We start from the raw sequence: 15677 nt of genomic DNA on the forward strand, positions 1-15677 counted from the left end.
ATTTTTCAGGAAAACTTTCCTTTGGGAATCAGTTGCCAAAATAACGCCAATAGCTTGGTGGAAAGGATTTAGCAACAGCAGAGAAGTTTCAAAGTTGGCAGTAAGGTTTTTGGAACTTCCTGCTACTTCAGCTGCCTGTGAAAGGAGCTTCAGTACGTATGGTGGAATTCACACAAAAAAAAAAAGAAATAGGCTCACCAATGAAAGGGCAGCAAAAATTGTGTTTATAGCACACAACTTAGAAATTGGGAAAGAAGATGTAGACACAAGCGTGGCACTGGCAGCTCGTGAAGCCAGCCCCAGTCCTCGACCTCAAGCGTTGTCCGTCCCGAATGTAGCCAACATGGATAAAGATGAATCAGATGATTATTCGGTTTGGTCGGTTCCGGTTGACAGTGAATCTGATACTCGGGAGGATGCGTCTGAATCAGAAGAAATGGACTTTTAAATGTTTGTTGCAGAGACGGAGTGGTCTTGTATGTCTTATTGTCTTGTGTGGTGGACTGTGGTTTTTTTATTTGTAGTTTTGGAAAAATTATTTTGTGTATGTTTTCTGACCTTTGGCTATGAAGACAATTGGTGGATGGATTTTTTTTGCCATTATATAACATTTAATTATAGTGTTTGAACTTACTCTTATTCTATTTGCTTAGTTTTCTGTGCTGTGAAACAGTGAAACTATACCAAACAATGCATTAGTGTGTTTCCCGAGAATTACACTTTTATTTTTTATTGTTATTTTTTTTAATTAAACAAACATTTGCCTACTTAGTCTAAACTTTATATCACACATAAATAGAGATGGTGATTCATAGCATTTAAAATAATAACATTTAGCATTTTGAATTTGAAATTTAGCATTTTGTAGCATTTTTAAAAACAAGATTTAGCCAATTCTCTCATTTTACATTACTGAAGAAAAGTATATTTTTAAAAAGCATTAAATAATACACATATTAATTATTAACAACCACAGAAATAAAGATCTAACACAACTACAAAGATAGCCTATCTTGGCAGGTATCCAAACAACTTTTTAGCACTTATGAGTAGAGACATGCAAATTTCGCATTTACGATAAAACAAATTTTTACGCGAAATTTGTAAGTTTAACACGAATAACCTCACTTTTACATAATTTCTGATACCGCGAATTTTTTGTGCGAAATACGTCTGTTTACCACGAATAACAACACTTTCCCGCCGTTTGGTAACTTAAAAAAGGTAAATAAACAGCCGTTGTCACCACTGATAACACCATCAACGTAAAGACTACACTTGCCAATGTTTACGTTTTATTATTTATTTGATACGACGCGTTCTTGGCGAACTGCACTCGTGCACTAATATGCTCATGTTCTCTCGAAGGCACGTTTACAGAGTCAAAGATTAATGTACGGCCATTTTGTTGGATATTTTGTGCATTACAGCGCTTGTGTCTTGAAGCAAATTATAAATTACGCTCAACTGTTCATCTTGCATCTATCCACTATGGACTATGCAAACTGTTTTAATTTGTTCTCTTATACTTTAAACAGACTTAACAATTACGTTTTATTTTAAGAATGATAATTTTCGTTTTAAAATGTTGTATACAGTGCAACTATTTTATAAAAACTGTAGTTTGTGATAGAAAACGTCTTCACATTTCTCAGCAGAAGTTCGAAAGTGTAAAATATGCCGAAACCTCAAGCAATCACCAAACTTCGTGAGCACGAATTTCGTGATCGTGGGTTATATGCGAGGGTAAATATGTAGTTGGGCGATATGTGTTAAAAACACTTTTTTTAAATCCGAAAATACTTTAATAACGAGGCTAGAAAGCTGGAAATACCCAAATGCTAATATTTTGCATGGCGAGCTCACCAAGATGCAATGCAACTTTGAAAACATGAAGCAGTGCATTTTTTTGACAAAACAAAACCAGTTTTGGACCAAATGAACACCACGAAATCAGCTGCTGTGAAAATAAGTGTAGTGCAAGTGTCTACAAAATCTCTGGTGAAGCTTACCAGCTTGATGGCTACAGATCCAAGCAGACTTGACTTTGAAAACCCTTAACTGCCTTTGATCCAAAAAAATATTTTGATTACAGACATGATCCCTATTTTGCTTGCTAAGTTGTGTAACGTTTCTACTCTGAAAGAAATGGACCGCCAGGAGCTGATCACCGGTTTTGGAGAGTTGAAACAGATAGTTGAGAAACAAATGAAGGAAAGAAGTGTGGATGTAGTGAAGGCACTTCAAGTTGTAAAACTTTCACAACCTGAATTTTCTGACAGGTGCCTGGAAGCAGTGTGGATGTTGTGTGCAAACGTTGATTTGGAACGCTTCTTGTTACAATACAATAATGTTCTCGCTGACAAGAGAACTAATTTGAATTAAGAAAATTTAGCTACAATGGCTATTATTTCATTTGAAAGTTAAACGTTGTGTCAAAGTACTTTGCTTCTGAAATTATTGGGTTGACTTAATTTAGAATCTGAGTTCTTAAACTTGTGTCTTTTTAACCTATATTTGTGTAATTTTAATTTATAATGTTTTAACTGATGGTGCAATTATATTACAATGTTCTCTTCATATTTCTTACACTTGAAATCGCAAAAATTTAAAAAAAAAATAAACCCACTTTTAGGTAAAAATAACACCGATTTTAAGGGAAAATAACACCACTTTTCATCACAAAATAAACACACCTTTTGCATGTCTCTACTTATGACTATGAGTTATGAGTGCAATCAATTGAATACTTAAAATTACAATAAATATTTCTTAGCCGTGTTCATGGCCATAGTTGATGTAGAGTGCACAAATAATGTTTTTTTTTTTTTTTTTTTTTTTTTTTTTTTTCAATTTTTGCCTTCTTTTGGTTTTTGATCATGCCAGAAACTAGTGGTGCACCGATATGACTTTACAGATTACCGATTCGATTACCGATTACGAGAGCAATAATCGGCAGATACCGATTCAGTTACCGATTATAATGAACAAATTTTTTAAAGTGTAATAATGCACACAAAAATTTTATTCCCATGTGAATTTAATAACAAGATTAGGTAAAATTGAGAATACAGTTATAATAACAGTATAAAAATATACAAAATACACTATTAAGTCATTGCAAAGTGTAAATTAAATTAACTTCTATTTATATTTGTTATTGTAAACAACTTGAACTACAGTCTAATAATTGTAGTTTACAATGGGTAAGTTTTTGTTGCGGAAAACTAGCATTATTATCGACTATCACATAAGGTTGCATCGAGAAATTACCGTTTAACAATGTAAACATGTTGCTTTATTTTGTTCACTTGAGTTTATAGAAAAATGTTTCCACACAATTTTTTTTCCGTACTCGCCATCTCACTATAATTATAAAAAAAAAAAGACACAAAACCAATTCTATCACATGTGATTTTATTTATGTTGACTGAATATATCAAATTATAAATACGTTTTCACTTTTCACGTCACATATAAATAACACAACAACGGATAATGTTACCAAAGAAGCCCATAACGAGTTTGTAAACGCAGTGATAAACTCTAGACGGTATCGGGACCACGATTTCGAACAGCTACTACGACTCGAAAAGATCGATTGTCATAGAATCCACTGCAACTGCTTGTGGTATTTTGATTGCGTGCCATCTATCTTACGTCTCTGGCTATAAGTAATATACAAGGCCACTAAACAAAAATCAGAACAAGACGAAACGTACATAAACGTGTAGGAAAAATGTATTTTTTATTGTTCGAGGCAATGAGATTTATTAAACTTAACGAAATATCTGTAATCATATGACGGAGTTAGATGAATTTTGTAATATAAACAAATATTACCGTATTTTATCCTAAAATGTGTAACAAAATATTACACGGTAAAAACCTATTTAATTACGCCGGGACGTAGATAATCGGCAAAGTAATCGTTAAGATAATCGCCGATTACGATCAATCGGTAAGTACCAATAATCGCCGATTACGATTCATCGGTATCCGCATTGGTGCACCACTACCAGAAACCATTGCTTGCCTTTTACCGACTTTTTTCCTTCATCCGATTTCTCGGTGAATCTTTTTTTTGCAGCCAGATGTCCCTCAGATTTAATATGCTTTTCAAGTGCATCTTTTTTTTTTTCACTCCAGATGGCGATTACATAAATTGCACATTAACATATTCGTATCACTTTCGTAGAACTGTTCACTTTTTTATTCATTTATGCGATCGCGAATGGTAATTACGTTTCGTCCCATTTTTACCATGACAAATAACAGTATACAGCACATTCACGAGTATGCACGTATTTGTAAACACACCACCTTCCACAGACTACACAAGAACGCGGCTTTCACGTGAAACACAGACAGAAAATGGGCGCGGCGAAGCAGAGATGTCGCAATATGGTGGCCTAAAAACTTGTACTCTGCAAGATGACGGACACTCTTCCAGCTAGTTGTTCTTTGCTTTGTTTACAATCGCAAGTCACGGATGGCCATTTTTCATTCAATATTTACGAACAATAGTGTTGTGAATGACGTGACAATAAGATACTTGTTCTGAATACGCCATAAAATGATGGTTTCTTTTGATACTGAACTGAAACGAAATACAATCTGTAAATAAATTGTGTAGAGTGAAGATGAATCTACGTTTTTTACCTTGATTTCACATTTATCTCGGAATAGTCTAGATTTCTCATTTTATAGCGGAAAATATATAATTTAGCATATTTTCGCATCTATTTCGCGAAAACGAAAAATCACCATCCCTACACATCACTTATGTATAATATTTTATTAATGTCTTGTTGACTATTAGAAAGGATAAAAAGGAACTTATTTTTAAAATGAACAAAAAAAAACATGTATTTTTGAGAAAAAACCTTGCTTTTTTTTTTTCATTTGCAATGCTAACATCTATATACATCTATGTATCTCTCTATCTCTATTTATATCTTTATATCTACATATATACTTCCCACTATCTCTATATCTTCTATATATGTGTCTATATAGTTCTATACATCTATAGGTATATCTCTTTGTCTAACCCATTTCATTCTCTATACCTCACTCTATCTCAACTTATCTCTCCGTCTCTATATCACTCTATATAATATATATATCACTCTATCTCTGTCTCTCTTTTATATTTAAATAAATTGTGTCATTCGTGCGCACTTATACAACAAAAACAGACGAAGTTCCGCTATATAAAATGAAATAAACACATTTTTGACACGATTCATGCTTCAAATATTGAAAAATAGTTATACCGTCTCAGTAACCTTCATGGGCATGCGCATAACAAATCACCGAAATTTCATCGCAATCGGATGAATGGTATAGGAACGCATACGGCACAAACAAATGAAAATTAAAGACATGACAAACGCATCAAACGATGGTGCGTTTAAAATTCAAGGCAACTCTATCTATTGAAGAAGTTAAGAACAAAACTGTTATTAGCGCCTTTATTTTGCTACCCGCTGTTAGCTCCACTAAGCGGACTGGTCTCACCAAGGAGAAAAATATTAATTTGCCAGACCTTACTACGTTTATGATCGTGTGTCAGACATAGAGAAATGACACTCACTCACTATTTGTATGTCTATGACCTGTTATTTTTTCTGTTATAAAATGAAATTATCACGTTTTCACTCCCTTAGGGATGGAATTTCATATTAATATGGGGTCTATGTGTTAATCCTGGTTATAAGCTAGTTATAGGCCAAATTTCATTCAAATCCATTCAGTAGTTTTTACGTGAAAGAGTAACAAACATCCATCCATACTTAAAAACTTTCGCGTTTATAATATTAGTAGGATTGCCTTGGAAGGTAATATTTGTTGGTATTAGTCAATTTTGACGTGTATGAGAATTTGTCATTATGTTTAATGCTCAGTTGGTGGTACTGATTTGTGTATTACCTGGAAGAAGTGTTTTTGCAATAAACGCAGTCTTGGTGAAAGTTACACGTCGTCTGCATGTCTGTTTTGTGCTCCGACTTTCCCATAACAATATTTTTTACCGAAACAGATTTTTTTATATTGCACAAGAGTTGAATTGCTATAGCTAATATAATTTTTGTGAAGTCTCTAATAGTGATTTTATGGTTCATGTTTTAATAAATTGATCTACATACTAATATTCAACTATAGAGTATTCCTGTGTTCACAGTCGGAGATAAGATTCCTGCGGACATCAGGCTTGTCAAGATCTTTTCTACCACACTGAGGATTGACCAGTCTATCCTGACAGGAGAGTCTGTCTCTGTCATCAAGCACACAGATGCTATTCCTGACCCGCGAGCTGTCAACCAGGTACAGTGATTCCTCTTTATCAATTTATTGATGTGACTCTATCTAATGTAAGGGAACTGTATGGATGTGTTTTGGCATATTGTCACAATATTATAACTGGTCATTTTTAGGGCTGTGCGGGAAAGGATTTTTTTTATTCGGGAAATTCTCGGGACGGAAAATATTTTTCCCGCAGGAAACGGGAACGGGAAAAAATTGATTGATTTATATGCTTCCTATCAATTTTGTATCCTATATATATATATATATATATATATATATATATATATATATATATATATATATATATATGTTAATTTTTTTAATATGTTTCAAAATAATTAAATATAAACCAAGCCTACATTAAAAATTAAACTGTAAATATGTGTATAAAATAAAACACTGTAGTCATATATAAACTCACTCTTCAAAATAATATTTGGTTCCCATGAAGGAACACTAATTCCTCCACATGTTGTGTGACCAAGGACTCTCTTCTTGTTGACACATTTCCAGCTGAAGAAAATCTCTTTCACTTGCTTGCTATTGAAATAGGTAGGGGCCTATTAGGGATTGAAGGAAGACCAGAGCCTGGCTAGGACTGCGGATTACGTGATTGGAGCAGTTGGGTAATCAAGGTTAAAGGTTTCAGGTACACAGACATTTTAATTCAAAATTAATATAACGTTAACATTCAGATACAGTTACGTTTAACGCAAGAACAAATTCAATATTAATACATAATAATATTACGTTAACATTTCTGACAAAACGAGTTAGTTGACAATTATAATTTGCATGGGTAAGCCGGCTACACAGTGATCCAATTAACGATCGTCAAAAAGGGACAATTTCCTTGTCTGAAGTTATATTACAAAAAAAGTTACATTTACAAAACTACTGCAAAGTGCAGGTACACGAAAGAAAGAAGTTACATTATTCTTTAAAAAGCAGGACCAAACAAATACGTGCGACGACGTCTCAGGGGGAGAAAGTTACAAACAGAAAAACTCAAGTTAAGTTAAATTTAAATTTAAAGCAGAAATCCAAACAATTTTTGATGGTGGCGGCCGAAAAGGAATTTAGACAGAACAAATTTAAACAATACTGATTCTACATTAGGGTGAGGGCCACCGCCTCACAGACGACTCGATTCAACTTACATTTCTCCCCTGAGGTCGCACACGCACGAAGACTAAGTCGAAGCTCTCGGACTACATGCTAGTGAAATTAACAACTGGTCAGCTACTGCTGACAACCAAGCCTCACAAAGGCTACCATTAGAAGAAGACCCTCAACATGTCTGCAGCAGATTTTATAAACTCGCGCCGCAGCACGCGCATGCGCATATTGAAAGGGTGGGGGAAACGAGTACAAATTGAACAAACACTAGGAGGGGGAGAAAAGGAGGGAGAAGGATGAGGGGAGCGAAGTGCCGGAGGCCCGCGATGACGCGCGCATTTCAAATCGCTACAACTCCCCTGCCCTTAAACCACGGTACCCGCCGCCCTTTTCCATCTTCTCCATCTTCATAATGTTACTGTAATGTAATGATAATGTTTATTTTCATGACGAACACAATTTCAACTGTCAGTCTAAGTATAAACATACAAAGTTTACACGCCGTATATAATGGCCAAAGATTCTTGAAGGATTACATAGGTCTAGTACAACGACCAAAGGGAGCATCTTCAGCGCTGAAGACTTTTCTTGATCTTGAGGGACGCTACACTATCTTGCAAAGGTTTGGCAACACTGTGATATTTTTTCGCACCATTTTAAGGGATCTTCAGTCTTTGCAAGTAAGGGCATACTCAAATAGTTATTTACTTCACTTGGAGATGCATTAACACTTGAAGAACTGGCTAAGCTGTCAAATTGTTTCCATAATCCACTCTGCGGCTTAACACTGGGTTCAGGTACTTGTTCCATATCGGCAAAAACATATGTTTAATATAAGAATAAACTGTGATGAAACAAACAATTAGGTTAAATTTTAATTTATTTATATCATAATGCTTTAAAAGTTATTTTAGTTACAATTGAATTTTATACAATGGTTTATTAATTATGCTGTAATTAAATTTAATTACCTGATAATGTTGCTGTTTGTTGTGATCTTTGCAGCATTAACTGCAAGTGTTTTACTGACAGTGTCTTTTCTTCCTCTGGAATCACAACAGACTTGAAACGAGGGTCCATAAGCATTGCAGTGAAGTATGGTTCCTGCTTTTCGTACATTGGGAATCTGGCTTTAAGAGCAAACAGGAGAGCTTTAGAAAAAAACATCAGATCCTGCCTTGCTATTACTGTCAGAATGCTCATTCAGGCAAGCTTGCATTCAAAAAAGGACTGGGATTACAATGGATGCTGTTGGTATCGTGTCACTGCACAGTTGGGTGGTTGCTTCATGAAGTGGTTGAAGAATTGCTACATAGTCTTCCACAAGTTGCCATTCACTGACAGTTAAACTATCAATGTTAAGTTTAAGTAAATGTTGGGAAAGTGCCGCTTTGTTTTTTAACAATCTTTTCAACATGAGGAATTCTGAGTTCCATCTTGTTGCACAGTCCTGGATAAGTTCCAAACATGGAAGTCCCAACTCTTCTTGAATTTTGTACAACTGTAATTTGCTGAGGAACTATGCTTGTAATGACCAACTATTACTCTTGCTTTCTTCAACATTAAGTTCATGCTCTCTGTACTTTTCTTGGCATCACTTAAGGCTAGTTGGAGTGTATGGGCAAAACACTGCAAATGTGTGAACTTTGCTTTACAAAGCAACGAACCGAGTTTGATGTTCCTGCCGTTGTCAGTTACCATATAGAGAGGTACTTTAGTCTCTTCAAGTTTAAGAAGGTCCCACCTAGTCATCATTTCAGTAAGTTTGTCACCAATTGCAGCAGCTGTGTGACTTCCCGAAAAACTTGCACATCCCAAACAATACTTGGACAATGCAAAGTTGTCAACAAAATGGCATGTAACTGCCATATAGGCATCATTGCTGCGTGATGTCCACAAATCACACGAGAAGGACATAGAGGCTATGGTAGCATTAGCAACAGCCCGAGAAATGTGGTCGAGAAGTTTGCCTTGCACTGAAGTGTACAAACTAGGTACAACTGACCTGGAAAAAGTTGTACGCGAAGGAACTTTGTACAGGGGCTGTGCAGATTGCAACATTTTCTTAAAGTGCACATTATCCACAACATTGTAGGGCACCATGGAACCAACCATCCACTCTCCAATGTTTTGTGTGATCACTTTAGCTTTTGGATGGTTAGGACTCCACTGATAAGTCTCTTCAATCTTTAACTGCTTAGAAGTAGGTTGGCCTTCACTAGTGTAATTTTTTTTTGATTCACGTTCAGGTTTTTCTTCCGTATTGAATTTTCTTTGCAATGTGGGATGCTGTTTTAGGTGCCTTATCAACCCAGATGTGCTACCGTAACTTGTTTTAATAATTTTTTGACACTGTTTGCATTTTGCGGTTTGGTTAGCATTTTTCTCATAAAACTTCCACACGCCTTTTAACTCACAAGTTATTTCTCCCGAGTTTTCAATACGGACAAAGAAAATGTAAACGAATGACAGAATACCGCGTTAAATTCCACTAAAGATAGCCGACAAGCACCGTAAACTATTAACCAGTGTAACCAACTACCACGAACTACAAAACGCTGAAGTTTGTTTATCTTTAAACTTGCTAAAAAATTAACTGTCCAAAAGATAATATTTAAACTTTTGTACGTTTCAAAGCTATTACAGTAAATTGTAATTAATTTTACAATATTATTATTATTTTTTTATTTTGGCTTTTAAGTCTCCGAAAATATGACAAAAGAAATACGTGATCCGATCGACAGGCATCATTTACGCTTTGTTTATGGCCTGTTGGCATCTAAATGAAACTGATTTTTTGACATCTCGTGATACTTGATAAAGAAAAATATATTAGGTGTTTTAAATCGGCAGAATACTAATTATGACAAAATATTACTAGCGTCTATATTTTAGTTAAGAAAATTAATGGCATGGAAAACTCTGGCATTATTTAATGCAAAACTGGCATATTGCTGTCATGTTTGACAAGTTTCTCTCGTGAGTAGAGTTGGGATAAAACCATTTTCACGTATTTTTGTTTGTTTTGCTATAAACATCAAGTGAGGCATTCATTATTTTTAATGCTGTCATATTTTGAGTATGTTATAGGTAAATACGTATGTATGTCAGACATTATGAAATAAAGTAATTATGAACCTGAAAAAAAGTTTAAAGATTGCTAAAACAGAAAATGGATTTGCGTTTTTTTTTTCTTTCCAGCACTGTTAATGTTTATTTTGAAGGAAATGTGTATTAGGTTCATTAGCTGATTGATTTGAGGTTATGTTATATCTAGTAAAGATAAACCTAAAATTCCCCGAAAATTTCGGGAAATTTATTTTCCCTCCCGACGGGATAAAAGCCTCTATATTCCCGAAATTTTTCCCGAATTTCGGGATCCCGCACAGGCCTAGTCATTTTATAAATATTTCAAACACTTAAAATGGTTTTATTTAGTATCTTGTTAAGGAGATAATGTTTTTGGAGAGTAATTAATAAACGTATAAAAACGTATATTGAGAATTAATCATGACATTATGGGAAAAAGTTTCAGTACAATATCATGAGAACTTTTTTTACTTCAAGTGTACTTTTTTTTGCAACTTATTTTTATTTGGCTCTGTCAAATTGATTGTCGACAGAGTCACGGAAGCATTAAAACTAGAGGTGGACAGGATCCCGAAAACTCTGGGATAAAAGTCGGGAAAGAGACCATTCCCGAACTTGGAAAAATAATGTTTCTCCAATTTTTTTTATAGTATAAACCTCCTGCAAACTAATTTTTATATTATAAAAAAATTATATGCTTACATTTTTGTCACGATCTACGTCACGTAACAAACAGAAACTTTGCACATATATTGACCAGACAAAGCAAAAAGATATTACAAAAACACACATTAACTCTGTCTGTAAAACGTAAATTCACCACTCATTTATAAACTCTATTAAAAATAAAAGCTCAGAATAAATAAAGTAATCGGTGTGATCGAACATATTTTTAATTTATTTATTTTACTTTGAAAAACGTAAACGTCTTTACCATATCGTTAGGTAATGGATACAATTTAATGTGGGGGAACTGAGTTCTTAAAGGATAGCCGAATTAAGTTTTATTGCAGTTTTATTAATTACTAATATTTAATATTTACATTACTAATAAATAATTGTACTTAAAAATGTCCAGTCACCAGTCACTGGCACTTAAAAATGTCCAATCAACCAGTCACTGGCACTTAAAAATGTTTATTCACAAGTCACTCAATGTCTGTCAAGTTCCACAGTTTGCATTCCTCACGAGAGCTAGGATCAACAGTGTTTGGCTGTTACCTCGCGCCTGTCCACACACACACACATTCGCACTCCCGATCCCGTCGCGCCACTCTCAAGAGGGTCTCTCGCCCTCATCGCCGTTGTCACACTTCCCTTCATTCGTGAAACTCTCGGAACTTCCGCTGAGGCCAGTGTTACTGTTTAAGTACCTGTGGCACCCTTCTCAAACCGATGAGAACGGCTGTGACAAGTCGCATTATCCTGGGTCGACCTGATGCCCAAAACATCGAGAATGGCAATGTTTATTCACGCCACTCCATGCGGCGGCCTCTGTACGCCCAGAATTCTTAGGTCACTAAAATTGATAACAGCCCGAGGCAGGATGATGCGCGGGGAGTGGAGGAGGGAGGGGATCAGCGACGACCCTTGAAATCCCGCCAGGCACGCATGGCATGCTTTACATCAGCGGAAGGCGCGTGACGCCAGTAGCCATGCAGAACCGCCAGCCAGCTAAGTACCTGGCACGTGTGGCGGTCCTGTGTGCGTTCGTAACACTACCTCCTCCTTAAACCTATTCGTCCTGAACCGTTAATGCATCCCTTCTGGCATATTCCCTCGATCAGTCCAAATTTACCACTTTCATCCATCCCCTCTTTCCTCTCTGGATGCAATAGAACACATAATTTTTTCGCTTCAAGATTTCATACAGCCTTTCCAAGCTGCTTAACGCTTTGGGCACCTTCCTTTCCTTCATTGCAGGTTGTACAGCCACACCAAATCGCCCTTCTGAAATCCGGAGTTAACCTTCAAGTCGTACATCGTCTTTATTCAATTCGTTGCCAATCGAAGATTATTGCGGGCATTTTCATGTATAAGTGCCATTCGATCCTCTGAAGATTCACATAATCAGTGGTGCTGTTCGGCTCCCTGTGAGGACGACCGAACTGAACATCACAAGGCACCCTCAACTCCTATCCAAACACAATACTCACAGGGGTCTGCCCAGTGAAATCATGTATGTTAGACCTATATGCCATTAGGAAGGAACAACCTTGGCAAGGTGTTCCTCGAGAGTCTTGTTGAACCTCTCCACCATGCCATCGGACTGAGGATATGGGGCTGTAGTCCTGGTTTTATTTATTCCCAGCATGCGCAACACCTGAAATATTGTAAACTCAAAATTGCAGCCTTGTTCTGAGTGGAGCTCTATTGGTACCCCAAATATGCAAATGAAGTTGTTGACTATTGCATCTGCCTCTGGCTACTTACTGAAGTAATCCATTGCTTCCAGACTATACCGGTTACCATCTTTTGTCTTGGGAAATGGTCCAGCAATGTTGATGGCTATCCACTCAAAAGGGGCTCCTCCTACATTGTGTGTCATCATTTTCCCACGACTCCGGTGTTGTGGGCCTTTTTTAGCCAAGTATGCTTTACATTGTCTACACCAAGCCTCCACATCCTGGCGACACCTCAACCAATAGTAGCGTTGACGGGTCTTGGTTAGAGTTTTGTTAACCCTTGATGACCACCAGAGATACCATAATGCAGGGCTGCCACCACTTTGAAAACAATATCCTTGATTGAAATGTGAAATATCCTGTAATATCCTTGTTTTGAATATAAAATATCCTGTAAATTCCTGTACCTTAAAAAATACAAAATATTATGCAATTTTTATGAAAATTACTAGATCATAATGTACGTAACTATACTTCAATCAAAACAATTCAATTTTTAACACTTTATACAAGTATTTACACACACACACACACGTAGCCTACACTTCACCACTGGCAGTATTTAAATATCACTTTTTCAGATATTTTGCCCTATTCCTCAATTCTTCTGTTGACTGGAATTCTGCCATATTCATCCTAGAAGATATATGCAACAAAGCATTTAGCATTGGCGATTCAAGACATGACCTGTGCGCTGTCTTGATAAGGTTGAGCTTACTAAATATCCTTTCCACCCCTGCATTGCTATGTGGAAGAATAAGCATTGCCTTTGCAAGTTTACAAAGCAGTGGAAAACATGATTTCCACGCCTTTGCAAGTTTACAAAGCAGTGGAAAACATGTTTTCCCATAATTTCATACTGTGACACTTTATGCCATTCACATCATTAACTAGCTACTTTTTCATGTTCTGTGCTCTTTTCCGCATCTTGTCAGTGGGCTTGAAAGCCAGACCTGCAGATGTTCTCATTCTGCAATGCAACAGCGTATTTAACATTGGTGATCATTGATGATCTGTGAAAAGTTTTAACCATCTTGAGATTGCTGAAAACAACCCTTTCCACAGCAGATTTTCTCCAGTTGCAGCACCACTCAAAGCCAACACTTTGTACAGATGAGTTTCAACAATCTCAGATGGAAAGAACTTTGCTAACACTACAACCTGCCTAGTGACTGTCAGTTGATTCATCAATCATCAGTGTGAAAAATTGTCTTCATTGCATAGGTAACATGATCTGCAGCTGATGTACCCAAAGATTGAATAATTATCTGGCTAGTTTTAGTGGGAGAACAATGAAAGTTTCTTGCGATTTCACTATCTGGAAACATTTGCGAGACAAGTTTCGTGAAATTATCACTGAGTTTCACAGATAAATTGTTTTCACAAACGAAGTTCGCCCATAACAGTTCCGCATCAATTATTTTGTTTGGTTTGGTTACAAAACTCGTCAAAGAACAACTCTGATCAGCAGCTCGTTGGTTTTTCGCATGAATTTGCGTCTTCAAGCCGCCCTTTGTCACGTTCAGTTCCGAGTTGCAAGTCGAACAAACGGCGGAAAATTCCGTTTTGCCACGCCTCGACCATTTCAATTCTTGCTCCCATTCTTTACGATAATGCTGTTTATAAAGTGACCTGTCCGGCGAAGCCTTTCGTTTTTTCTCCATCTCAATCGGATAAGACCAAAACTACTACTTAAATCACGTAAGAAGTTTGTAAACAAATGCCGCACCTAAAACATTGTAACGGCAAAAAATTCCAGTGTTTACTGACGCCATGACACTTCTTAGTGTTTAACTCAACAAACAAAAAACATTTCCCCCGAAACCATAGATATTGTACTTCATGAAACGATATGTGGGAGTATATATTTTTGGTTTGTGGTTAAACGATTGGAAGTGCCATGGCGCTACACCTAATGTGAGTGTTTGCTTTACTGTTGAATGCTTGTATGGTTTGACAACTTCAAATAGGTAGTTGAATGTAAATATTTACACAAACGAAATTCAAATATGAAAATATCAGTGAAGCGTCGTAAATATCCGTGAATGTCGCCGTTTATCCGTTAGTCCGTTTTAAGCTTCAAATATCCGTGAAAACGGATAAAATCCGTAAAAACTGCAGGCCTGCCATAATGGATTTCTTTCAACACTTCAGCCGCTAGACTCTTTGGAAGCAGTAGTTGCATTGTAACTATTTTTCCATTTGGACTCTACCATGCCCTCATTAGTAGCCCATTCTGCATACTCAAGAAATACCATTGTGCCCAATAAGCTTTCATAGTCCTTTGATCACTGGAGATCTCATGCCATATTGGACGTCCAGTACCACTCTCTAGTCAGCTTATAATAGGTGCCAGGTCAGGATCTTGCCGCTGCGCTGCTTTCAAGCTGGCATTATCCCATTTATCTTCCCCGTTAGTTATCATTGTTCGCCGAACAGCTTCAATCCCCTCATTTTTCTCCGCTTTATTGCAATGGTTGTAGTCTACCTTGCAAGGTCTTCGGGAGAGGCCATTGCCATTGCCTTGAATTGGTACTTTCCTTTATTCTATCCGACAATCATATTGCTGTGTCTGTTCAATCCACCTAGCAAGTTGTCCCTCCGGATTCTTGCACTGTAGTAGCCCTTTAAATGCGGCATGGTCAGTGCATAAAAGGAATTTTCTCCCATGTAAATATTTTTGGAAATGTTTCAGAGACTTTACAACAGCCAAGAGTTCTCGTCTTGTGACACAATAGTTGTGTTCATGCTTAG

The 15677-nt window shown here is 36.5% G+C and overlaps 1 protein-coding gene across 9 annotated transcripts in view; it reads left to right on the forward strand.

Moving 5' to 3' along the window:
* The window catches only part of LOC134527327 (calcium-transporting ATPase sarcoplasmic/endoplasmic reticulum type), a 337718-nt gene that overhangs the window by 105189 nt on the left and 216852 nt on the right, over positions 1-15677 (forward strand). For all 9 annotated transcript variants that reach the window (XR_010074164.1, XM_063359900.1, XM_063359894.1 and 6 more), the window contains exon 7: positions 6185-6327. Coding sequence is in view for 8 of the 9 variants with exons in the window: in XM_063359900.1 (XP_063215970.1) it covers positions 6185-6327 (143 nt within the window). In the remaining variant the exon portion in view is untranslated. The remainder of the gene's footprint in view (positions 1-6184; positions 6328-15677) is intronic.

The sequence above is a fragment of the Bacillus rossius genome, chromosome 1 (assembly GCF_032445375.1).
Source record: "Bacillus rossius redtenbacheri isolate Brsri chromosome 1, Brsri_v3, whole genome shotgun sequence".
Taxonomy (NCBI): domain Eukaryota; kingdom Metazoa; phylum Arthropoda; class Insecta; order Phasmatodea; family Bacillidae; genus Bacillus; species Bacillus rossius.